At 42.0% G+C, this 27,800-nt stretch overlaps 1 protein-coding gene across 2 annotated transcripts in view; it reads right to left on the bottom strand.

Moving 5' to 3' along the window:
* Positions 1 to 13,741, bottom strand: part of ADA2 (adenosine deaminase 2) — a 36,528-nt gene extending 22,787 nt beyond the window's left edge. The window contains exons 1-4 of one of the 2 annotated variants that reach the window (XM_063134868.1): positions 13,643 to 13,712; positions 5,608 to 5,663; positions 3,697 to 4,025; positions 341 to 566 (exon numbers count right to left, since the gene is read on the bottom strand). In XM_063134868.1, the coding sequence (XP_062990938.1) occupies positions 341 to 566; positions 3,697 to 4,009 (539 nt within the window). In that variant the 5' untranslated portion in view covers positions 4,010 to 4,025; positions 5,608 to 5,663; positions 13,643 to 13,712. Of the gene's footprint in view, positions 1 to 340; positions 567 to 3,696; positions 4,026 to 5,607; positions 5,664 to 13,642 lie in introns of both variants that reach the window. The other variant, XM_063134867.1, reaches the window with a different exon arrangement.
* Positions 13,742 to 27,800: the final 14,059 nt, after the last annotated feature.

Below are 27,800 nucleotides of genomic sequence, written 5' to 3'. Positions count from 1 at the left end.
CCTTAGGTAAGCTACTAATGTTTAGGCTCATTCTTCCAACCAGTCTCTACATCTGGTCTTCATTAAAGGGTTGTTGTAAGGATAATGTGAGGCACTTTGAACAGTTGGGGAAAGCATGATATAAATGCTAAATATTATAATTATGACAGAATCAACATAGCCTTTCCTCTACTGAGAAGTTTTAATGAGTTCTAGACTAACAGGTCAAGATGGAGGTTTGGAAGGAATATGCCTGAAGTACCCATACTCTGTTTTTAAAGACATCAAGCTGTTGCTCCAAAGGAAGAGGCAGTATAATAGTGTGGTTCGCCTGTAACTAATCAGAGAAACTTTCACCCACCTGTTATCAAATTGAGTCACATTGTTCAAATTCTTGCGGTAGGTCTCTAGCAACACCCACTTAGAGCAATCAGGAGGAGCATCCTTGGGAGGAAAAGGCCTGGAGAACTTGAACTGGACAGTCCACAAAGGGCAGAAGCAGATGTAACAGTCAGGCAGGTAACTGGCATTGTACACCAGCCAGTCAACACTAAGGATAGCATAGTCATGCAGGTGTAATACACCACCTGTGGAGACGCAGGAGGCAAATGTAACAAAGCAAAAAAAAAAAAAACAGTGCCTGGTAAAACTGAAAACACAGTATATGGGAAACTAAACTGTAATGCAATATAGGGATTTGTAGTAGTGTTGGGTATGGAGCCTGTGGCTCTGATTGGCTGAGCTGGCCCAAACACGAGAAGGTTAAAGAAAAGGAGAATGAAGAAAGGCATTGAGAGACATTGGATGTGATTCCATTCACCCTGGAAGGAACAAATGAGGATGTGCATTTCCATCAAACTCTCTAAGGGCCTGTTCAGACAACACGCTAAGCCATGGTGGGGCCACTAATGCTTTTGCAGCAATGGTTAGTGAGCATGTTTAAACTGTGGTTATGGTTAGGAATGACATGCTAAGCCATAATGTTTAGCTCAAAACGCTTAACCACCATGGCTTAGTGTGTTTTCTGAACAAGGACTAAGGCTACTAATCACATGCAGAACATTGTTAAACATGACTATACTTAGATGGGAACCAGAGAATTTGGTTCTCCCTAGTACAAATGAAAAACATTTTGAACCCCGGGATGAACTTGACTGCACAAGTTCCAAGCATGAAATATAAGCACTAGTCAAGATATCACATTTATGGGATCCAATGACCTGGTTCACACATAATAACAACCCATCAGTTAAATAACCCATGGGTTGTCATGCACAAGAAGGAAAGTGAATGCCTCCTGCGTGCCTGTCACTTCTGCTTTTACTCCATAACTCACAATCTTCTTTGTAGGTTGTTGAGTGTTAAGTCCAAACCTGGATTGATGGGTTGTTCAGGGATTAAACAGCCCAGCAGTTAACTCATGGTTTGTTGTTGGGTTAACTGCTGGGTTCTTTAGCCCCCAAATAACTCAGTGGCCCAGGTTTCAATGTCACACTGCACATTCTACGAATTATGGGTTGTGTGGTAAAACAGAGGAGGCAAGCACGTTGCAGGCAGCGTGCTTGTGCACAACAACTCAGTGATTTTTAAACCAGTGGGTTCTTGCTATGAGCGAACAGCCCCAATGAAATTCTGTGATAGCCTGAGGTTGTAGTACTACTGAAGCTAAGCAAGTATGGATCAGATCTGTTCTTTGGTGGAGAGACCACTACAAGCTCTATGTAATAGCCTGGTATACGTATGAGAAAAGCTTTAAAATTTAATTTAAAAGTTACAGTGCCTTTTTCACTTTCTAGAGTGATCTTCAGAATTAAAGGTATTGCAGAATGCTGGGACATTTCCAAGTAGTGAAAAATGACAAGCAAAATATATGATTCAAATCAACCTCACAGGCTATATTACCAACACTGAGAAAAGCTGACGTGTCTTGGCAAAGGCTCAGTCCACACTAATAGCCTGAATGGAAATTGGGCCATAGCCCCTGGGAACATTTTCCTCTTACACAGATGAATTGTGCTGCAAATGGTCTAGCAGGCCACTGTCCTAGGTTATTTGACCAAAGTGCTACAGCAAGGCATTCTGGGACTTTTAATGGAAATTAGTTCATAAAGTAAATTATGACAGGAAAAACAGCTTTATTGTTCTTATAATGCTCTTATAAGCCAGGCATCCAACATTCCTGGAAGATTTTGAGAAGCACAAACTCCAAGCAAAACCTAGTATCAGAACGATAAAGAAAGTCACCCTTCTGTTTTTTTTCACTGTAAGAGAACCAACTGCATAAAAATGGACAAACATTCTAGTGTTTCAAAGCTTTGTTAGCAGACAATTGGTAACATTTTTTTAAAAAAAAAATTAGCAACAAGCAGACCTCAAATTAACCTCAGACATTTAACAGTATTGCCACTTTGCAAAGGTGATTGCAAAGGCTATGTGACCCATGTTCCTCCCTATATCCATATCTTGGTAAGAGTTGAGGGGTGCTTCCAGACAGAGGGTTCCTAGTGCTAACAATCCAGACACGTTGTACAACTATTCTATCTTTTCTGCCTTTAAGGATTTTCCGCAGTAAGGGAAAAAGGAAGCATCAGTGGGAAAACCTGAGAGAGTTATAAGTGGAAGCGGTTGTCTGGATCCCCCACAAAAAAAAATATGTAAATGAGACAATGCAATGGCATGATAAAGGCCTAATCTTAATTTACCTGAGAAGACATGGATGACTGAGTGAAAGGTGGCAAAAAAAGGGTCTGGGGGTATTGTTTTGCTACACTGATGGATCATGTAAGCACTACCATCCTTCCAGAGGTCTCTTTGAGAAAAGGTTATTTGGCAAAAGTATCCTGGGCCTGCATATTTAAATTAGCTATTTACATCAACTGTGATCACTAGTGCTAGGAATGATCCCATCCATTTGCTTGTAGAGTGAGGCTGATTCTTTCTTTGCTAAGAACCTTTCCAGGATGATCTTCCAAAGATATTGCATTGTTCTACCTAAGGGATGATCCTCCCATATTACTGAGAGGGTTGCAATTTTCTTTTCTTTTCTTTTTTACTTCCATGTGTAATGTGGGGGGGGGGGGGGAGAGTTGTCGATCTCCTTTTAAATATATGTTTTCTTTAATTGTTCTTAACTAGTTCTATCTGATCTTTGTCTCAATAATCATTCATTCATTCATACATTCATCCACTAGAAGCATGATCCATCAAAGTAGCATAAGAATGTTTCCAGAACTTAAATGTTTTCCAGTATCTTATTAAAGAAGACTCGAAACGCAGGTGTTTGTTAGAATCTTTTTGGATCTTCGGTAATTGTGTGAATCTACTTAAGGGCTAACTTTAAAAGATCCCATTGTACAGGAAGGCTGAGGATAGGTCCGGGGAGAAAATTTTGTCAAAAGCCGCAGATGTTGGCATAGTTTGTGTGTTTAATATTGACTGTGTTTTCTTTTCTTTTTTTGAAAGTGAGAATTATTACTACTGAAAAGAAGCAGGTATCAGTATCTTCTTTTACAAGTACTTTATGCTAGAGTTCCCCAACCTGATGCCCACCAGATGTGTTGGACTGCAATGCCAATTATTCCCAGCCAAACACATCTGGAGGGCACTAGGTTGGGGAAGGCTGCTTTATACAGTAATCATATGAATCTCTATAATAATCTATTACCCTATCCACAAAATGCATAGGAATACCACAGGAACCCAAGTTGGAATCACTACCTTTTGGCATCTCTTTTAAGATGCTGAACACAGCACTTTGATCAATGAGGACTTTGGCCTTGAAGAAATGCATGCTGGGTGGAAACAGCCCTGTCTGCTTCGCTTTAGCCACTTCCATCTCTTTGAGGTTCATGAGCTTCTTGTTCACGCGCTCTTCCAATTTTCCTAGCACAAGGTTGCCACCTATACGACGGGCATTCTCCTTTTCTAATAGTAAGTCCCGTTCATCCAATAATGGGATGGGTACACAAATGGAAATGCAAGTGAAAATGAGGATCACTTGCCAGCCTGTTCTTTGAGCAACTTGAGGCATCACTTGAGGGATACACCTAGAAAGCATAGACACAATGCAAATATATATAAAAAATGAAACCTTAATTATCTTCACTGCAGGAATTGATTGATGAGGTCCAATAAAGCTCATCTAAAAAATATACTCTCCATCTGAAGCCAAATAATTTATCAGGATAGAATAGATTGCTTTTCCTTTTTTAAAGATTTCTCCAAGAGATCAGTCAATCTAAAACCAAATTATGCCCATGAATCCCTGACAAAGGCTGAGCCAGGTTCATATGTTAGGCTTAAATTTACATATTTTCAAGTCAGAACACAATAATTAGAAGCCTGTAGGGCAACTTCTTGCAAAGCATGGGCCATATACATATAAAGTATATCAATAGTTTTCATCAAATTTTAATAGAAATGTATACTATGCCTATCTGAAAATTGGAATAAAAAGGGTAAATATGTCAATTTTCAACACATTTTTAACTTACTGTACCTGTAGAAATTTTTATCAGATCACTTTGAAATCTGGAACAACTGTAGGCATCATTGATTACATAATTGATGCCAAAATGCAAGTTATTGGGCTTTTCTGCACTTGTCATTCCCTACTCACGGTTGTTTATGGTCTCTTTAGACATTGTTGAGACCCTCCATTTTCATTCCTGTGTCTAAAGATCACGTTCAGTGAGTTTTCTTAGAGCAAGGAAAGTGCATTATTTAATTGTGAAACCAAAAGAAAACCTTTTTACTTGTGTATTTCTGTTATTCCACTGTACCACAGTGCCATCTAGAGGTAATTTAGCAGAAAAGAAGAAATGGAAACGATAGTGCTTGGATCTCAATTCTTCGATGAAACCAAAAGTAGATACAGCAGATTAACAGCTGATTAACAGCCTTGTGTAGAAAACCTCATTAGCTAAAGAGTTGTCATTTTTACAAGCTATTGAATTTTGAGACTGATAATGGCAGAACATTTTGCGTGTGTGGTTCACCTTAACTAAAGGAGCACTACCATGTCACTTTAATACTGTCATCCAATTTATGCTACATATACTCCAGAATATCTTATAGAATTATAAATACATTTTTGGAGATAAAATTTCCATCTGTTCAGCTGGCGCTAACTGACATTTGGCTCCTTTCCTCCAACAAAGGTCCACCAACAATCACTCCACCTGGCTGCATCTGAGGGTGCATCACCCCCCTCCATTAGTTGGGACCAACTACCATATGACTGTCTCCTAACCTCCCAGAACTGTCTCCTACAGTGATTATTCCACACAGTCATTATGTAACAGCATGAAAGAATTTGAATCTCATTCTCATTCCTTTTGTATTTTGTCTCTGAGTCCTTGGCACATTTCTTGGGAGAAAGCTAACATTTAACTCATGTCTTCTATATTGTGGCCTCATGTGTACTTCAGTAGTTGAGCTCCCTCCTAATCTTTTCCATGCTGCTACTGCCCATCCCACTTTCCAGCTAATGGCTATCCAATCCAGTACCAAAGAGAAAACTGACTCAGAAGCAAGCACAAAGTATACTCATTTATGGAAAGCTCACCCTAGTTGTGACCCACAATGACAAGAGAGCCTTGTGGGGAGACATCCCATTGATTTACTCACTGTTAATTTTTTCGTCCTTGTGTCCAGCACTCAAAATAGTGGCAAAGGCTATTTCTCTATCAAAAAGTAAAAGGCTAGTCAGTAAACAAACAGTCAGGTTTGTCTGGTGCTACAAAACTACTCTACTAATAAGGAACAAACTGAATTCAAATAGTTCTAGTTCCTGTATTAAGAGTTTCACTGTAAATAGTTGATTGTCACTGTATTTAAGACACACCTCACTGCTCAAGCAAGGGAAGCAGAGACAAAATAGGTTATGTGATAAAGAGGAACTTGACCTTCCATGTACACTTAATTAGGCACAAGTGCCATTCAGTAGGATCTATGTATAAGTACACACATAGAGAATTAGGCTATGTGGGCTTTTACAGACGACAGCCTCCCCCTCTCACCCACAAAGATGCCAAGAGGTACCTTTGTCCCAATCATGCCCAGGAGAAGGATTCATGCTGTAGTGGCAATACAGCCTCTCTGACACTTTTCTGCTTTTAAGAAGAGAGACATGGGATACACCCCTAGCTACTTCCTAAGAACTAAAGGGGGAAAGAAATTTAACATGTTAATAAAGTACCAGTGCGTTGCTTTGAGGGGAGTTTCTACATATGGTGATGTAGGATACTGTTGTTTCTATTTTGTAAGAGCTTCATACTGGACAGATATAAAGAAGTAAAATTGTGCAAGCAGGGGTCAGTCATAACAATCATCCACAATGATGTCATGGATACTAACCAATAGGTTCCATGACAGATAATCGTAGTACAAACTACACAAACTATTGCCATAGGTGTGCTATCTGGGAAGAGGAAGGGAAAATGCATTTTCCCAGTGAAAAATACTGCCTTTAGAGTGCAGGAGTAATGCAATCTAGATTCTCCACAATACTGGAGTAACAATTGCACATTTATCATGTGTGTGTGCGGGGCCAAAAAAGCCCAAAAAAGCCCCAAAAAAGGGACGTTAAGAAGCAGAAAGCTCCAAGTAATAGCACCTTTCTGGAGGAAAGCTAATAGACTGATAGCAGATTCAAATGCGGGGAGAGGGGGTGTAGAGAAACACATGGTACAGCCTTTTGTGTCACCTAAGAATGCACATGAAGGTTGATTTGTTTATTTATTTATCACAAGAATTTTATGGGTCAAGAGCTCTCAAAGTGGCTTACACAATGTAAATGTTGCTTGTTAGAATGAGCATATATTGAGGCCTTAGCTAGACTTAAGGTTTATCCCGGGATCATCCTGGGATCATCCCTGTTCATGTAAATGACACACAGGGGATCCCGGGAGCAGGCAGGGACGGCCTCGGGACGATCCTGAGATAAACCTTAGGTCTAGCTAAGGCCAAAGTCTCCCTGCACATAAACTTTCACCATATAGAATGATTCTAATGCCAAGGTGCTTTCAAATTCATGATTCCTCATGTGCATTCTCAGGTGGTACAGTTCTCTGAGCAGGCTGTACCTGTGCCCTGCCATGAACATTATAATAGGTTCTAAATCATCATCACAGACTACCAGTTTCCTGCAGATGTGTAAGACCCAGGCAGAATAAACTACATAAGGATATGCCTGTGGTTAGATGCTGAACCATCCATGTACACTTCGTACATTACTCTAGCAAATATTTTAATTGTATGAGTCTTTCAATGGCATTAATAATAAAATAAAATCTTCAAGATCTCTATCAATTACTATTTTATTATTATTATTAATAATACCATCCTTCCCTTAGGTTCTATCAGGCACCCTTAGACAGATGCTTTCTGTAGCTACTCCTCATGTATGGAATTCCTTTCACCTGGAAGTTCCCAAAAGCTGCAGCCCTGAAGCTTGTGATGCATTTCCAGTGGCTTACTGGAGCTGCACAGGTTGCCAATGTATATGCCTTAGGTATATAATTTCTTGCTTGAAGACAGCAGGCAGGACTAGATGCGCCCTGTTTGCCTTTCTGATACAAAGGTGTGTTTTATTTTCTTAAGCTTCTCTGCTGACCCAGGAATCTTACCCTCACAGAAGAAGCTAACAATGAGCAAAACATCCTTTTGAAGTTGGCAAGGCAAGGCAAATCTAGCCATGGTTTCGGCATTGTTGCCACAGACAAGTCCTCTGGAGATCCTTGTTCTATATGACAACAGAAGCCATTTTTGCCTCCTTCCACTCTGACCCCGCTCAGCAGATCTGAACAATTGCTACCTGCTGGCATGCAACACAAGAGGGCCAAGGGAGCATGACACAAAGGCCTCTTTCACATGATGGGCTTGCCCTAGAGCAGCCAGGCTTGGAGGAGGCTGAGTGAATAGTCCCCCTTTCCAATCCCCCTGCCTTGCATTTCAATCAAAGTCAGCAATCAGTTTGGAATCCCCTGTACCCTGCTGTTTTCACATTGTGCGGCTCATCCTACCTGCCGTCCCCTGGTTACCAGTTTCACATTAATATGTTCATATTACTACTGGTGAAAGGAAAAGTGTAGAGGAGAGGGCAGAGGTTCCAAACTAGTCGTTTATAGCATTTCATCCAGAGTTAAAGTGGAAGGAGAAGATAGGTAAGAATAATAGTGCCTGCGTTCAGTATCCTTGACCTAAGCAAGTTAGCATATAAACAAGCCATTACTGGGCAGGGTGTATTTACACATTATAGATTAAAGTGGACGAACAGTGCTTCATTCCTTCTTCCAAGGAACCCTGGGAGCTGCAGTTTGGTGAAGGGGGCAGAATCCAACCATCCATAATTTTCTGGTGGAAGGCAAAATTATCAAACTGATACAAAACCCAAAAAAGGTTTGTGGTGTAAATACGCCCTCAGATTGAAAAAGAATGTAGAAGAAATGTTATTAGGGGGCAGAATCCAATGGGTTGCTTATGCCCCCACTGATTCCTTTCTACCTCATCAATTCCCTTCCACAAGTAGTGGGTTCTGCCAATTTCATTGCGCAAGCAGGACCCACCATTTATGCAAGGGAGATTTAGCGCTTCCCAGGGGAAGCCACAAAACAAGCAGAAACACTCATTTCTGGACGGAAGCAGTCTGGCAGAGAAAGCTTATGCATGCTCGCTCCATTGATCTGCCTCCTTCCAGAAATGAGTGTTTCTGCTCGTTTTGGGTGCCCGGAAGCACAAAATCACTGTTGCATAAGTGGTGGTGCCCGCTTATGCAACACAATCAGTGGGGAAGAAGAGAATTGGTGAGGGCGGAAGTGCCCCGTTAGATTCTGCCCTCTGTGGCCACTTATGCATCACCCCCCAAAATAAAAAAGGACAAAATATGTGCAAATTTTAAAATCACTATTATAATTTAAATAGAAATACAGTATATCACTGAAGGTGCCCTGGCTCGGTGGTAGAGCACATACTTTGCATGAAGAATGTCCCATGTTCAATCCCTGGTATTTCCAGGCAATACAGTGTGGCTAGATGGACCTATGGTCTGACTCAGTATAAGGCAACTTCTTAAGTTCCTATAATGGCTAAAGCTGTGACCAGGTGACCTGCTTAGTCTGCTGTTATCTAAGTGTTAACTGTTGATGGGCAACTTCAAGGCTAATGCCTGCTCTCCCTTCTTATCGTTATCTTTAAATTAGGCATTGCATTCCCTTAACCATTTTGTGGTTAAGCAGCATGGTTAAGAACCAAGCCTTAGACTTGGACTGGGCAACCCTTCAAACAGAGGACTCCTTCAAATAGTGGACTGCCCTCTGTTAAGTATCTCATACAGCCCTACTTTACAGAGGGCAGGCCTCCAGTCCAAAGTGTAGGATCACTGCCAGAGAGTCCCAGCATTCACACCTCCTATAGGAATCTCATGGCCCCCAGCGGGTCCCAACCTATGGAATTAGCAACTGGATTTCACTGGGCCAAATCTGCCCCTCTAAAGGGTACTACATGGCCCTCTAGTTATCAATTCAGAGCAGAAGAGGGATGTAAATGGAGTAGCACCTGTGGCAACAGGGCTTTGCCAATGGAGTAGGAGGGACTTGGCTCTCCATACCAACTCATTCTCAATAGTGGCTCTCCAAGAAACCTCGTTTCTGACCAATAACATAGTTCAAAGGTTATTTCAGTCCTGCGATTTCTTTCACAAGTGACAACACAGGCTCAAGTAGTTGGATGTCTAATATTTCACCCAATGGTGCCAAATCCTAATGCATTTGGGGTTCATAAACTATTCTGCAGGCTGGATTAGGAACAAGTGCTCCCATCTACCTCTTCTCCAGTGTTATGAGTATCAGTCTTTGGGGGCTGTACCCAGCCTTATTTATCATGTTAGTACCCAGCATTCCTCTAAGAGCTCAGGAGTACTGCCATGAGCTTCTCATTTCATCCTCACAATAATCTTGTGTGGTAGGTTAGGCTGAGAAGTAAGCCCTGCAAAGGGATTCAGAACTGGAGATAATGACCATGTGGGGGCGGGGAGAGGACAGCAGAGGCATGTTCTGCCCCCAACTTTTGCAAGTTAATTGAAATGCCTGAAGAGAGTCCCCTTATTCTTGTCTACATCTGTATATGCAGGAGTCCTTCTCAGATGTTCTGATTAACATGAATAGACAGGGACAAAGCCTGTTCCTGAGATGCCATTCTTTAGGCCTCCCTGACATCTGATGTGAGAGAGGACCTTCTCAGTGGTTGCACCCAACTGTGAAATGCTCTTCACAGAGAGGTCCAGCTGGTGCCTACTTTGCTATATTTTTGATCCCAGGAGAAATACAATTTAAAACAATTTCCCAAGACTTTTAAATAGTTTTACTCCCTCACAAGTTGGCTTTCTTCTGTCTTTTATGCTGCTTTTATTTCTTTATGACTTAATTTAAACTATTTTGTACTTTTGATTAATTGTATCTTATTGTTATTTGTAAGGTGGGAGAAATCTTTCTGAAGGGCAAACTATAGATTTTATAATTAATAAATTATAAAACACATTCATTATTCAATTTTGAATGCCTGAAAAGGGCTATAAGGATTTGCTGGAGGCTACTCACTGCATGGCTAAGCAGGGTTTTTAACACAAGTATGCAGAAGGAGGAAGCCTTTTTTGTTGTTACCTGTTTATTCAATGCTGATAATACCAATGTTGTTCTGGTAAATTATTTCATAAAGTACATCCAGTGCTCTTAAACATACCCTGCTTTTTTCCATTAACCTTAAATATATCCAACTATTTTTGAGCTTTTTTTTTTGGCCTAAATTGAAATGGAACTAATCTCACTTGGAACTTGTCATTTGCAGAACTCAACATTCATGGAACTGCAACGATCTAAGAACCTTCTGGATAAACATGTAGCTGTGGGCACAACTAGACAAGATGTGGGAATCTGATAACCAGGATCACCCCCACTTTCTTTTAAGTTAAATGCAGACTTGGGGGAAAGCGGTTGAACCAGATTGGAGTCACAGAGTCAAAGAAAGGGGAATTAACCTTTCCCCTATGCTTACCTTCCATGACCAGACAGATCCCAGAGGCAATCTGTAATAGGTTTTGCACAAGTAAGATTCATACATCACTCCTGAGATTCATACCCCCCAAAAAAAGTTAATTCCACAACTTTTACCTGATTTTGAAAACATTTCTGTGGTCCTGTGACCTAAGAAATGTTTCTGATATTCAAACATGGTAAAGGAAGAGTGGAGTGCCCAAGAAATAACATATCTGCAAACCTAATCTGCTCTCAGTCCAGTCTGTAAACACAGCAGTAGGCCCTGGAATCCAAGAGAAATACATAGAAGCATGGTAAAAATGACAAAAGAACTTGGATACCAGGTGCTGGTGGTGGAAAAAGAGCAGGTACCTGTTTAATTTCTTGTTCCCCGACTTGGGGTGGGGGTCCTATATATGGTGAGGAGCAGCTCATCAAGTGTAGTTTCTACTGCTGAAGTCGCCCTTGCCCCGAAACTGTTGAAAGCACAAATAAGAAGCTCCTGCTTGGGAGCCCAAGAGGAGGAGCATGACAAGATCAAACCCTCTTGCCTAGCCTAATATTGCTCACTCTGGCTGACAGCAGCTCTCCAAAAATGTTAAACCTATGTCGTTTTCAACTCTGCTATTCGAGATACATTTTGGGCAGAGATTGGGAACTTATAGTTACATGTGTTTCGCCAATGAAAAGGAGAGAAAAACTCAATGGCCTGGTTTATTTATTTATTAAATTTATATACCGCCCCATAGCCGATGCTCTCTGGGCAGTTTACAGAATTTAATGGGCAGTTTACAAAAGCTGGACAGGTGAGGATTTAATGACATATCATGATAACCCAGCAGATCGCTTGCTAGGTCTTTAATTAAGCTCATGATGTTTTTCACTACCCAGAAGGATGTATAGGCCAATGCTTGCAGTGTTTTAAGACATGTTTGCACCCAAGTATTATTTTACTTCCTCCGTGTTTTTCATAGTTTCAGACGAAGTCTTGAAAATATAAACATGGTAAGCATATGCAGACAAAAGAAAATAGAAGAAAAAGGATGCCAATTTTCTAAAGATCAAATCTGGTGAATTTTTAATGCCAGACTTGTGGTTTTCAGAGGTCTGGCTGATAAAAAGTTTCAAGATGCAAGTTGAAAATTCCACAACTGCAGACCCTAATTTGCTTCAAATGAGATGGCTTAATGTCTGCCAGGACCGCCTGTCCCTGTTAGCTGCCTCAATTAATCACAGAAGAGGACAGCTGCAGACCGCACAGCACAGACCTACTTGGATCACATCTGGCTTGCAAGCACATTACAGCCACCATGTGTTCCACTGACATGAGCCCCTCATTGTTTTACTTAGTGACCTTTCTCAGTGAGGTTATTGCATACACAAGCCAGAAAGAGTCCCTGGCAGTAGATCTGTTTCTATGATGTTGCTGGTGGGTTAATTGCTGGAAGTTAGGACCCTTCCAGGCAACTGTCTTGTGACTGCACACATTGAAAAATACTGCTGCTGTTACTCAATACTTGCAAAGAATTTAGATCTGTTCCTTTAAAGTAGTGCTTCTCTGGAAGGAAAATTCCATTTCCTACAATATTTTATAGCACATAAAGCTGAATAGCCTCCACTCCTCTCAAACTTTGTTTGTGTTTGCATGATCTAAGTGAGTGCTTTGGGGATTGATTACGTGAATACCTGGGATACCACCAGAGGTAAGCGACACAACCCCTTCCTACATGCCTTGCACCATATTTTGTACACACATAGGTTGAGTGTTCCTTTGCTGTACCACTCCAGCAAGGAACTGCTCACTTAGATTTTTAAACAAAAATATAAAAATGGCAAATATCATCAAGTATCCTCCTCTTTCTGCAGCAATGCCCCTGCCATTTCATGGGAGCTTTATTTTGTTCTATTAGAGTATATTTCTTAACACGACATAGTTCCTCTTCCACCTGAAATTGCATCAGACTGAGAAGAGAATAAAAAGCAACCGTTATTAATGAGTTCATATTAACCATGTCTAAAGAAGGGTTTAATCCACCAAACAGATAATATTACCAACAACAACAATAACATCAACAACATCTACAGCAGCTCCAGGCTGGGGGAACAGAAAGGTTTAAGGCTTGGAAACATAAGCTGCACTTGGCATAGCTTTGGCGGGTCAGAATGCTCCTGTTAGCCTGAACCAGGGTCCCTGGCCTTCTGGCTGGCCCCAAAGGGTATTGACAAGACATGGAGACTGACAGATCACAAAGCTGCCTTCAAGTGCTCCTGGTAGGCACAACTGTCCCACCCTAGGGGATGTTGCCTGCACATTACCATGTGCAGAGACTAATGTTCATCTAAGAGACCATTGCCAAAGCTCCTGCTGGCACACAGCAGGGCATTTGCAGGGGGAGATTATATATATATATATATATATATATATATATATATATATATTCACGTGGCAAATGCCTCATGGCCCTATTAAGACACATCAGACATCCTGTAGAGTAATACACTACTGTAGCGTGGACCAGAGGGCAGTACCAAGGTCCTCCCAGAGAGAAAGTTAACCCCCACAGAGAGCTCTGTAAAGGCCTGTGCGCTGAGCAGACTGCTCTCTGGTTGCTGTTTGTGCTCTGGTTACAAACCTGAAAGGTACAGTCTGAGAGAGACCCTTGATTTCCTTCCTCCTGCCAGCTGCCTTTGCCTGTCTCTGTCAAGCCACACACAACAGCTGAGCAGATAAACAACTTGCCACCTGCTCCCACCTCCAACCCCGCCTCCCCTCTAAATTGGATACATTTCTCCACCCACTTGCCAGAAGCTCGGCCCTCCCTGCCTCCCCCTTCCTCCACAGAAGTTTTCTGCTGCAGCAGTTTTCCTGTTACGACAGCACATTGCCAGTTGTAGAGCTGCCTGCCAGTTCTTAACTCCACTGCAGGAAAATGAGTGTAAAATAAGAAAAACAAGTTCAAGGTTAGAACCCCAGATGTGGACATGCTTTCTCATTTGAATACAGCTCACTGAAATTGGTGGAAAAGATTGGAGCCTAAAACGGGCAGAATGCTCTGTTGCTCCCTCTTCTCAAAACAACAAGCAGGCTTGGAACACCTAGTTGTAATCCCTAGAAATGAAAGAACAGAAAGCAAAGAATGGAAACCAGAACAGGGAGTGCTAAACTAGATATATTCATTTTCCCATGCATGTACATGAAAAACAGTGGAAGCTGCTTTACATTGACTTTAATTTTGTGACTTGGAAATACTGTGTGTTTGTGTTGGGTGGTATGATTTGGGTGGCAGGAAGGGAGCACTGCTCTAAGTATCACCAGTTTTTTACTTCTGGGAAATGGGCATTTTTATAATGTAAAATATCTGGTTTGGCATTTGGGGCCCAGACAGGACCTCTGTCTTGTAATCAGTTTCTTGGGCAGGTTAATTGTACTTTAAGAACAGAGCCCTGATGGATCAGACCAAGGCTCCATCTAGACCAATGCTCCATTCACATAGTGGCCAATCAGCTGTTGACCAGGAAACCACAAGCAGGACACGAGTGCAACAACACCCTCCTGCCCATGTTTCCCAGCAACTGGTGCATATAGGCTTACTGCTTATTTTTTAACTAGCCAGGCCCCCATTGCAGACATTTTTGTGGTAATACCCACAATAGCTTCTCAAATGTTCCATAGACCCAAAAAGGTTGGGGACAGCCATCATATAGGTACCTGAACTGTTTTGCCCTGCAACACAAACAGAACCATGGGAACACAATTTTAATTGGGAAAATGGTGCAGGGGGGGAAGGGTTAACCTTCCTCCTTGCCCAGTGCCATAATTCCAATCTGAACACACCCACCCACAGCTGCTATTGTTGCTTTTAAAAAAGCAGATCCTATTCACAGTTCTCCTGCATCATAACTAATTTGGCTGACATTCAGAAGGACCATATTTATTTAAATATTTGTAAGCTTTTATTTTTTAAATTTATTTAAAGTTGCAGAGGAAAAGCCCTGACCAGGTGGCTTCCAACAATCAATATACATTATATATAATAACAAGCTTCAAAAGCAATAATACTATTAGCAGGCTAAGGCAGGCACTGTAGGCTCCTGAGAGAGTTGGCAACCAGGAAGGTGGTCACTTTAAGAAATCCTTGCCGGAAACCAAAACAGGGAAAAAGTGACAGCAAAATAAGATTGTTTAACGACTCTGCTGATCATGTATGCAAGGTCAAATTTGGAAATACCAATGAAAGCAAAACTGTAAAATATGCAATAGGCTTAAGATAAGCAACTATGTAGGCATTTGCCAGCCGGAAGTGTTTTCTCAATGCGTGATTAAAGCACTCTCCAGGTATGGACTGAAAAGTTTTCTGTGTTACAAAAAGAACCCAATCTCTGAATAGCTGCAGGCTCAGCACACTCTTTGTTGAGCGGCCATCTCACCTCACCTTCTCTTTTACATTTCAGATAGCTCTGGCAAGGAGTTGTCTCAGCCCCATTCTTTCTGCCTGGAACTACTATCAAGGCCACCCTGGAGTCATTTCCTCTCCTCTTTGTATTTTTGTCTTGCTAAGTATGACATATTTTGGTCCCTCTGAAACTTTTGTTCTAACAGTTTATGAGCTCCAAGCGCTGAGCACTCAGTGTGCAGGCTCATTAGATCAGTTCCATTTGTAGCTGTTGGACCAGTACCATCTAGGTCACCTTGGTTTCCTTGCCACCCCACTGGCAGAAGGAATACTGCTCCCTTATTTGGAAAAAGACAATTCTGGATTCCTGTGGACAAGCCAGTGAGAAACAAGGGTGTTGAATACAGTGGTTCTGTATTTTAAGATCTGAAAGAGAGGGCCTTCTCATTTGCCCACCTGTGATCACATGTGAGAGGTGGGTGATCGCACATGGGAGGGTTTTCTCTGTAGTGGCCCCACACCTTTGGAACAAGCTCCCATTGGAGGTCGGCCATGCTCCGACATCTCAGGCTTTTAAAAATGGCTTGAACACATATTGTCCATGTACAGACTATGGTGGTTAAGCATTTTTAGCTAACATTATGGCTTAGCATGTCACGTGAACCATGACTTTGCATGTTGTGTGAACCATTCCTAACTATGGTGGCTACATAACCAAAGTTTCAACATGCTCACTAACCATTTGCTGCAAAAGGATTAGCAGCTTAACCATGCCTTAGGGTGTTGTCTGAATAGGTCCATTATTTTACTGTGACCTTGTCATGATATGACTACTATTGTTGCTGCTATTACTGTTGTTGCTGCTGGTTTTATTGTTGGCTTTTATTGTTTTTTTACTGATATTTTATTGTGTTTATGTTTTTATTGCTTTTAATATTTTAACTGTTTTTATGTATTTTATTGTTGTAAGCCGCCTTCCGAGGGTTTCTGACCTAAAAGGCTGCCAAGAAATGTTTTAAATAAATCTCCACCATGTTTTGTCCATTTTCAAGCAAGCCTAAGGCAAGCCTACCCACAAAGCAGGGCGAGGCTCCCGAATCTGGCGGTGAACTGGGAGAAGCTGCAACATTGCTGCCCTGCCTCCTCCAGCGGGTGCTTTAGAGAGCTCCACCAGCTGCTCTCTATAGAGCCATGTGGTGGCAAAGGTAAGGGAAAGGGAGTAAGAGAAAAGGGGTGGGGGGGATGCAATGTGGTGGCTGCAAGGTGCATGATGTAATGGGGGAAAGGGGTGTGATGTGGTGGTATGTGTTCTTTCCCACTTCAGATGATGAGAGGGTTTGCATTGGGGCTGCTGAGCCTGGCCGCGTAAGTTCTCACATGGGTCCCAGGGAGAGGGATCTTCTATCTGCACTTCTACCCTATTTCCAGGAGGTTCTTGAACAATTGTAGCCTCCTCCTCTGTATCCTCTTTCCTATGGGGTGTGTGTGTATGCAGGCCAATTTGATCTGATTTTGGATTGTATTTGGTCAGAGCCCCAGCCACTTCTGCAGTCAACTAGTGGAAAGGATTGTAGCTTGGGACACTTTTATTTTAAATCCTCTGCTTGTTTACTCAGAGTAGGGCTGGCCTTCCCATGAGGTGGGGGATGTGATATAGAAAGGGGTGGGGGTGTTATGGTTAAGAGAAGGGGTACGTGGCATGACACAACATCAGGAAGGGGTAGAGGGCACAATGCAATAAAAGGAAGAGGAAAGTGGTTGTGAGTGTCACGATATGGAGGCCCATGTCCTCTCTTGCCTCAGGCAGCGGGGGAATCTGTGCTGGGGCTGATTCAGAAGTACGTCTGACTGTGTTCAATGGGTTACCTCTAGTAAATGTGTTTAGAATTGTAGACTTATAGTGCAGTCCTAGGTCTGTCTAAGGGATGCAAAGTATGTTCTGGAATTATTGCAGTTAGTTTAACATCAATTTAGATTTAGTGGCTGGGGTAAGGCTACTAGAGAGGATGTCTGAATTTCTGACATCTTGAGCAAGTTGTCATTCTGGCAGGCCAACCAGCTGATTCATTCTCTTGATCCCAACGTGTCCAGGAATCCAGCAGCAAATTATATGATTGTTTTTCATAAAAGCAATCTCCAGTTGAGAAAAGCTAATAGAAAGGAATGGATATGAGTTAAACCAAAAACCATTTCTGAACTCAGAGTTAGAGTATATCTGCACTACAAATGATTTCTGGTTTCATTCCACATTAATTGTTAAAATAATAATGGGAATTGTCATTTGGTGTGATGCTGAGAATGCATAGTTATCCCTCCTTTACAAAACTGCAATTCCCAAGTTTTCTTGGGAAGAGGAAATAACAGTGGAAGCTGCTGACTCTGGTGTCAGTAGGGCGGTGAATCCACTCTGAGTTTCAGTCAGAACTCTAAAGGAGCTATCCAAGGTAGTTCTTTAGAGTTCTGACTGAAACCCAGAGCCGATTCACCACCCTACTGACACTGGAGACATCAGCCTCTACTGCAGTTATCCCCATTGCAATCTGTCGTGTAGATGTGCCCTTCACTTCTGTAGCATATTGTCAGGACTACGTTTTTACGGAATGGGTTTTTGAGAACAGATGGTCTGTCAGATCCTCAAAATTCTTTGCAGAGTGCACGCAAACCTCATTGAAACAAATGGCACTTGCACCCAGCGGAGCACTCGGAGATTAATATCTTTAAAATGACACATTCATCGTCTCATCTGTGGAAAGCAGAAAAGGCTTAGCCCACATAAACTTGACACTTCCCTGTCAGTCAGCCAAATGATGACCTCGTATGCAGAGAGCCTTCTAGTCTCCAAAGGGAGCAATTAATGCAATGCGCAAGGTTCTCCAGATGTGACAGGATTGTTCGTTCCCATGGGCTGGAGTACCACAACATTCTATTGCTTTTATAATATGCCTAAACATGAATTAAACCTTTTAAGTAGCCTCCAAACCAAAATAAATAAAGGATTACCTTTAGTTTCACAGAAGGAAATTGCTTGCTCTATCTGGAGCAGAACAGAGAACAACCCCATGTAGTCATGACAACTGTCAGTGGCATATTAACACTAACAGAGCCTACATCCATGAAGCCTTATCCTATCATGTTTACCCAGAAGACTGTCGCATTGACTTCAGTGGGGCCTACCATCAAATAAGTATGCAAAAGATGGCAACTTTTGTTCTTTTCAATCCTTCCCTATTAAAAAAATTAAGAGTAGGTTATCTCAATATTTCTTCAGTCTTGTTCCTCTTTTTCCAATAACAGATATGACATTGACTATATCAGAAAATTCACTCATAATTTTCAGAAGGCACACGCATATTGTGGAACTCCTACCCTAGAGAGGCCTGCTTGACCATTTCTTTGCTGGCCTCTAAGTGACTAATGGAAATGTTTGATTTTACAAGCTGCTCTCCTCCTACACCCCCTTTGCAAATGGGACCTTTCCCCCCCTAAACCTAACTGCCATGTAGAGGCACAAGTGGGGGGGGGGCAATGTGCAGGGATGAATAACATTTCCCTACCCAGCTGCCATTACTCTGAAAATCCCCCCCATCCCATGTACAGCAATTAGGTTTAGGGGAGGGGGGAAAGTCCTATTCACACATATTGCAGAATACGGGGAGCACAGATTTCAGGGGGTGGCATGGAGATGAGGATAAACCTTGCCTCTCTAGCTGCCAGCTTTGCAAAATCCCCTCCTTGGCTTAGAAAAAAAGGTATCATTTGGACCTTTTCCACTCTACTCCAAGGCAAATTTCTGTGAGAGGGGTGGGGCAGAGAAGGGGAGGTTGTGTTTCAGATACAAATGCTCTGTGGGCCACATCTGACTCATGGACCAGAGGTTCCCCGTCCAATTAAATGTTATCCTGTGTTTTTTTATTGGTTTCAGGTCTGTTTTATGGTTGCATGCTCATTCTTGCAATATTCTGGTACTGTTCTATGGTGAGATGTATTTTAAACATTGTAAGCTGCCTTGGGGGCATTTTAGACTGAAAGGTGGGATTTAAGTGTTATTATAAATACATGCATTTATACTCATGCTCATCATCATCATCATCATCTTTATTTGTATCCCACCTTTTGCCCAATGCTGGGCCTCAAGGCGGCTTTACAAAATTAAAACATATACAGTTAAAAGCTAGACATAGAAATATACAAAAGTTAAAAAATATAATTAAATAAGTTTGGATATTAAAATATTTAAAATACATACATTTTAAAAGTCCCAGGCATAGATGGCTGTCCAGATTATTCACCAAAGGCCTGCTGGAATAAAAAAAAATTACCTGCCTCCAAAAACACATCAAGAGGGGAGTCAGTCTAGCTTCCCTGGGAAGGGAGTTCCAGAGCACTGGACCAGCCACCGAGAAGGCCCTCTCCCGCATTCCCACCAGGCGTACCTGTGATGGTGGTGGGACTGAGAGAAGGGCTTCCCCTGAAGATGTCAGAAGATGGGCAGGCTCGTAAGGGAGTATACATTTTTTCAGATAACCTGGACCAAAGCCATATAGGGCTTTATAGGTCATAACCAACACTTTGAATTTAGCCCGGGAACAGACTGGGAACCAGTGGAGTTGCTTTAACAGAGGAGTTGTATACACCCAGCACATAAAGAGAACCAATATGGTAAGATGGTTAAAGTGTGGGCCTTACAACAGGGACTACTGGGCCAGATCTACACCAAGCAGGATATAACACTTTGAAAGTGCTTTGAAAACAGTATATGGAATGTGTCCTGGGCCCCAACAGTTGTCAATGCTGTTATAAACCGTTATAAAGCAGTAGTGTAGATCCTGCCCTTGAGTCAAATCCCTGCTCTGCCATAACGCTTACGAGACCACTCATCACATTGTCTCTTGGCCAAACCTATCTCACAGGTTTGTTGTGAGGATAGAGAGTGGGGGAAACCTATATATCACCTTGATTTCTTTGGAGGGAGTTGAAATAATAATAATAATAATAATAATAATAATAATAATAATAATAATAATTCATTTACTATTAAATGAGTCAGATATATATAAAACACATCACAACATTAGAACCTTGCTGAAATTGCCACTCCCCCATCGGGTGGACTCTTTTACATTAGATTTAAAAGCAGGGAGCAGTTCTCCATTCCAAAGATGTTTGCTCTCTCCAGTTAGTGGTTATTCCCTGAGCCCAGCTGATGAAAGACACAGATGTGCTTACAGAGAAGCTGCTCTCACTGCCTCCCTTGTTCCCCAGAGCCCTTCTCAGCCAGTTTGATATCTAAGTGGAAAGGAAGAAAATAGGCTGTCAAGTGAGGTTGCCACCCAAATGATTTTCTGAATTGATTAGCTCCTCTTCCCCCGCCCCATGAGCCCCATCACAGATCCTGAGATTCTACAAGCAGGGATCCTTGCAGATCTTACAGGCTAAGTAAAGACACATGGAAATGGAACTCTGGGGAAAATCTAGATGGGCTTCCCCGGTATAGAAAACGAGACAAAGGGAAAGGCAGGGAGAAAAACAACCCAAAAGAGCCACTGAATAACTGCCAGAAAGAAGCACAGATTGTAACAGTCGGAGACCACCTTGGGGCTGCAGCTGGTTTTGTCTCTCTGACTTAAAGGAGAGGCAAGGCGAGCATGCTGGGAAAAGACTGCAGACTGAAGAGTTAATTAATAAGGGATGGACAAGCAGGCGGAGAAAAGGGAGGCTTAAATCCTCAACTTTTCTGTGGACCAAGCCTCTGAATAAAAGATATGCTAAGCAGGAGCCTGTTACAGAAGCTAGTTATGGTCAGCAGTTGTTGTGCTAAGGCTGGTGCACAGAGCTGGCATAAAATGCCATTTAGAAAAGCAAATAAATAAACAAAACACACACACACACACAAACGCAGCGAACATCCAAAGGTCAACATTTGGAAGTCCAGCTTGCATAACGTTCTGTCAGTTCTTTCAGCCATAAAGTTAAACCACTGAAGTATTTTTTTAAAAAAATGTTTTTACTAAGTGCATGTCTGCAGAGACTTCATTGCAAGTGCCAGGGAGGATTGGCCTATCTCAGTTTCTGCACGCTTCACACACACAGAGTGCCCCCAACCCCTCCAACACAACCGATTATCAATCTGTGTGTTCAAAAGCAGTGGGCTACTGAATACTAGTTGCTGTGGAGCAACAGCAGGGGAGAGATATTACCTGCATGCTGGACCAGATGAAGCTTTGATCTGATCCATCAAGACTATTCTGACGATTACGACAGGTGATCTAAATAGCCCCTGACATCGGAGCATAAAGGAAGGATGCGTTCTTCTCCTATATCCATCAGACCAATGTATTTTTTGTGTTTTTTCCCCAGTAAGTCAAATTACAGCTTGTTGTGGGGTGGGTAGTTAAATTGGGAAAAGAGTCAATAAAGGATTAATTGTCCCTCCATCAACATCACAGCACCAACCCAATTTGGCCCCCAACCTGCATAGATGCTTTTAAGCTTTTTTTTTTTTTAAATGTAGGCGATCCAATTATGGTTCTCCTGCCATCTCATCTAGTTTTTTAGCTGATTAATTGTATGAGTTTTACTTAATTAAAACAATTGTTTCAAAGTAGGGAAAACCATGCTTTGTTCAAAGCTTATTCATATATGTGTTGCAGTAGATGTGGTTGTGGAAGAAGCCTTTTCCTTTTGAATCTGTGCAAGAGAATGGGTAGATCATTCTTCAAATGTGGGATCTACCCACATACCAATTATCAAGAGAGCTAGGAGTCAGCAGGTTCCCTTGAGCACCATTGTTTCCTAGTGTGTACTCAATGTATCTATTCCACAGTTACTCAAGTCTGTTGACTGGGCAGACACTCCTTTTGGATGCTATCTAATGTCTTAATCATTACCTGCTGAATAAATGTCATCATCTTTCTTAATGATGATTAATCTTGATGTTAATCTAATTTGAAATGTAATAAAATGATTTTTGAATTAGCTCTAAACTACATGGATTATGAGGTCATTATGCCTCAGATCTTGAAAACTCCCATTTCTTTCAGCTACTTTTCAAACATAATCTTCAGTTTTGCATACTGGAGTATCCTATGGACACAAAGCTTATGTCTATGTAACTAGGAAGGACAGTATCTCTCTGAAATATGAACATATTTTTATCCAAGTATATGGGGGCAACTTCTGTGATTTCAGGTTCAAAGTCTGATTTGCAGTGTTTTTTATCTAGAAAATACTAAAAAAAAAAAAAAGTATATAGCTAAGCTACAAAACGTGTTTATTTTTGCATTTCTTACATTCCTGAATTTACAACTGTGAATTATTATTTTTCTAATTGTTTAAGAATATCCTTAAGTTTGGCCCTAGATTATTCAGAAGCTCTTATCTAGACCAACGAAAGATTCAACAAGCATGGTTCTAAGATAATGCGATACAGAATTAGATGCATTATACTTTCTTGTGTTAAGTAAGAAAGGTTTGCACATACGTCATATTTATTTATTTATTGCACTTATATACACTCCCATAGCCAGGGCTCTCTGGGCGGTTTACAGAAATTCTAAAATTAAGATAAAAACGAGTATACAAAATTGAAAATTCTAAAACACAGAACATACACAAAGCATTAAAAACCGTTAAAAAACTAAACATGTGGATGATTAAGATGTGCCGCCATATGCCTGGGCAAAGAGGAAAGTCTTAACCTGGCGCCGGAAAGATAGCAGCGTTGATGTCAGGCGAGCCTCATCAGGGAGATCATTCCATAGTCTGGGGGCCACCACCAAAAAGGCCCTTTCCCTCGTTGCCACACTCCGAGCCTCTCTCGGAGTAGGCACCCGGAGGAGGACCTTAGATGTTGAATGTAGTGACCAGGTATATTCACGTCGGGAGAGGCGTTCCATCAGGTATTGTGGTCCCAAGCCGTGTAAGGCTTTATAGGTCAAAACCAGCACCTTGAATTGGGCTCGGAAACATACAGGCAGCCAGTGCAAGCGGACCAGAGCAGGTGTTATATGGTTGAACCTTCTGGTTCCCGAAATCAATCTGGCCGCTGCATTTTGCACGAGCTACAGCTTCCGAACCGTCTTCAAAGGCAGCCCTACGTAGAGTGCATTGCAGTAATCTAACTTGGAGGTTACCAGAGCATGGAAAACTGAAGCCAGGTTATCCCTGTCTAGATAGGGGCATAGCTGGGCCACCAACCGGAGTTTGTAGAAGGCCTCAAGTGACAATGATGGATCTAAAAGAACCCCCAAGCTACAAACCTGCTCCTTCAGGGTGAGTGCAATCCCATCCAGAACCGGTAGAACACCCCCCCCATCCTGTCAGCAGTATCACCTACTAACAGCATCTCAGTCTTGTCTGGATTGAGTTTCAGTTTATTAGCCCTCATCCAGTCCATTGTCGCAGCCAGGCACCGGTTCAACACATCCACAGCCTCTCCTGCTGAAGATGAAAAGGAGAAATAGAGCTGTGTGTCATCAGCATACTGTCAGTTCCAGGTACACCTGCATATTTACCTACCTATATATAAGTATGTGGGAATGTAATGGAAGCTACCCTGACTGAGGGCATTTCTACACCTGCCTTTTTTCCAAGGATCGTCCTGGGATCATCTCTGAACATGTAAATGACACACAGGGGATCCCGGGAGCAGGCAAGGACGATCCCTCCATTTTCCTGGGATAACCCTTAGGTGTAGAAAAAGGACCTGAGATGCCAATACGGAAAATAGGAAGCCTATTCCTTTTCTTGTGTGTTAACAGCAATTGCACGAATTAGTATAAGATATGCATTGGATCTGCTAGATAAGTCCATGAATTTACAATAGCGTTATAGTGCAAAACTAGAAGAGAAAAAGCTTCCATGTAGACACCCCCGAAGAGAAGTCATTAACTGGTTGGTTACATCCCAAATCAAGACAGATTGAAATAATTGTATTTGTAAATACTTACTTAAAACATTTCTACCTCACTGTTCAACTGAAAAGACTCCCCAAGTTGCTTATATATTATCAATACAAACAAGAAAGTCCCTACCTGTAGGCTTAACAATTAAAATACACAACACAAGAGGCAAGGGAGAAGGCGGCAAGGAGAGGGAAAAAATAAACTCAGACACAAATGCTTAAAATTGGCAGGGGGATACTTGGAGTTGTAGGATGTTCGTTCTGTCTAAATATTCATAGGATATGAATGAAAGCAAGAGATAGAACAAGAAAAAGTAGAATTGATCTTAGGCATTGTAGAATACTAGCAGAAATGTCAAACTAGCGCAGTCAGCATTTCCTTCTTTTACACTGGATTCTGGGATTGCTGAGCCTCCACCACATGCATCTCATTGAGTGTTACATTTTGTCCCTAACATGGCCACCATCCCTCCCACTGGGAGATTATCCAAAAGGGGGGGGGGGGAGAAAAAAGATAAATGATGCAAATTTGTACATTTTGCAAAATGTATTGAGGATATTAAATTCAACTTCCCTTTGCAAAAAATTTGGATTGCACAGACACAGGGCGTTGTTTCATTTCATTGCAGTGTATAGTAAACTGACACATGGGATGAGAAGAATGACAATACTGAAGAGCTGGCCAAGAACGGTGGGAGAGATTATGCATGAGACTCTGTCAACCAGAGAGTGGTCCTGCTAGGAGAAAGGCAGGCAGGCAGTCTGGGTGACGGAGAACAGAAAAATCACAATGACACCACCCCACCCTAGGGAGAAGGATATAACTGTGCTCTCTCTAGATAGAATTCAGTCCAGATATTTAGGCTCATTTAATTACTCTCAGCAGAAAGTGTGACAGAATTTTTAATGCACCCTACAAAGACAGCGGTATCTACTTTGCGGCCCACAGACTGCATCACAAACAACACTGCCCTAGACAACCAGGCCTTTACTTTAGATCTCATAAATTGGAATACAGCACATACAGAAAAGGAAGACGTCCTACTGTTACACTGTAGTAATGGTGGAGCATGAAGGCTGTCATCTATCCAGTCATTGCCTGCAACTATCTTGGGTTTTCCTTTGAGGCCTCCTGTCTGAGTATTTAGACAGGAGGCCTCAAACCCATTTTATCAGGCTTAATAAGATCACAGCAAATTGGTACCTCAAGTTGCTACACCGGGCCGCCCTTTCTCCCAGCAGGGGAGAGGGACAATGCTCATTTGCATTTATTTCTGCACTGAAGTGTATTGGCCATGTGGATACCAAGTGAGCACATACTCCCTTTCTTTCTCTGTCCTCCAAATTGCATGAATAGTCCTGCACTTTGAGCGGGGGTGGGTGGGGAGGTTTTCATAGGCAAGCTGTAGGTCTCTGAGGGTCACATGCACAATCTGAGGGACCACAGGGGGAAGGTGGAGAAGTGGCTGGCCAGCCAATTACTCTGCCCAAACAACCCCCTTTTCACTTCCACCACTGCAAGCGCCTCACAGAAAAGTTGTTCTTGGAAAGGTGGCCAAAAACATCTTCAAAGCACTTCCTCTAAAATGTGTGAGCGTAGGGCAAATGGTCAGGGACAGCGAGGCAGAGAGATGCGTAGTGTAGGAGAGGAAGGGAAAAAGCAAGGGGAGCATTTTTACATGAGGTTTTTATCCTGCACCTTCACTGAGTTTTGTGTTTCCGAATTCTTCGAGAGTTAAAGCTCCTTTACACATGCTTTTCCCCCCAGGGCTTTTCTTTTTCTGCCTTTCTATATGTGTCATTACACAACCACTGGATGGCACTGTGGTATAGTGGAATTGTGCAATTACACAAGATTCTCATTCTGCCATTTCTAAACAATACCAGACTTTCCTCCTTCAGAAAAAAGTGATGATTATTATTATTTATTGCATTTATATCCCACCTTTTTTCCTCCAAGGAACCCAAGGCGGAGTACATAATTCCCCTCCTCTGCTCCATTTTATCCTCCCAACAACAACCTTGTGAGGTAGGTTGGGCTGAGAGTCTGTGACTGGCCCAAAGTCACTCAGTGAGCTTCCATGGCCGAGTGGGGACTAGAACCTGGATCTCCCAACTCCCAGTCCAAAACTTTAGCCACAACACAACACTGGCTATAGTTGCAAAGCATTGGAGAGGCCCTGGAAGATGACGATGTTGTCTAAACGACCTCCAAACTACCATGAATGAGCCATCACGAATACACACACCCCTCATGTAGAAAGGCTCAAGGAAAGGGTAGAGAGAGATGGGAAGAACAGGAGAAGAGGAAACCAGGAACCTAGTAATCTGCTTTATACTCCAGGACATTTTCTCCAGGATTGCAGGCAGGAATTTTTCCAGCCCTGCCTGGAGATGCAGGGGATTTAACCAAGGACCTTCTGCATGCAAAGCATATGCATTACCACTGAGCCATGACCCCTCATCCAATAAGAATAGGGGGTGGGAAATAAGAGAGAATAAGTAAAGGAAGGACATGAGTGGGGGAGTGGGGCAAGAATCAAAATTGGGAGGAGAGATTCAGCAGGCGTCAGGGCTTGGGAAGAGAGAAGGAGGTCTTTCCTCTCTCAGCCCCAGTATTCCACCCTTACAAATGCATCTGTATAGATGTGTGCAGGACAACAGTGTGTGTGTGTATGCACCTGCATGGAAAAGCATGCAGGTAGCTCCAGGTAAGCGTAGAAGAAAAGTGCTGTATGCAGGTATTTGGAGGGTTGTAATACAGTAAAACAAAATAGACGAACAAATGGAAGATTTGGATGTTCTTTTCATCTAATATTTCATGTCTTTAATGCCATGCTCTCACCCGTTTTCATCCCCCAGGCTAAGCTCTGATTTACGTTTTCAGAGAAGGATTAATTACACATTATTGCTTGTTCACATAACAGGCTAGTATCATCTTCAAAAGACCAATCCAGAGAGAAGGAAGAAAGAGACATGCCCCATAATTTAGTGACCATTACTTTTTAAATTAGGTTAATTGTTTGGGCATTTCACCTGACAGCCTAATGCCTTATTCTGTCTGGTATGGTAACGGTAAAGCACAACATTCATGTAACAAGGGATGGTAATCAAAAAGGGATTTTTATATAAAAAAGTAAATCAGATTATCCCTTCAGATCCAGAACATCTTCTGTTTTCCACAGCACACGGGAAGGATGACCTGTTCTATGAAATCAACATGACTGCTGTTCTCATATAGTGGCCAGACTCATCAGAATCTACAGCCTCTTTTGTGGAAAGATGGAAGATAAATAAAGAGGAAGGTTAAAGAGCAGGAACAAAGAAAGGCAGACACCCATTCTTAAGATCTTACAACTCCAATCCTAGGCAGGTTGATTCAAAAGAAAAGCCTCCTGATTTCAATGGGTTTCCTTCCAATTAAGTACAGATAGGATTGCATGCAAGTCCAATTGACTTTAAAGTGCCTGCCATGCATATAAAAACACAAATTCA

The sequence above is a fragment of the Elgaria multicarinata genome, chromosome 9 (assembly GCF_023053635.1).
Source record: "Elgaria multicarinata webbii isolate HBS135686 ecotype San Diego chromosome 9, rElgMul1.1.pri, whole genome shotgun sequence".
Taxonomy (NCBI): domain Eukaryota; kingdom Metazoa; phylum Chordata; class Lepidosauria; order Squamata; family Anguidae; genus Elgaria; species Elgaria multicarinata.
The sequence above is the reverse complement of the archived record's forward strand: the minus strand, read 5'-3'. Positions and strand labels throughout refer to the sequence as shown.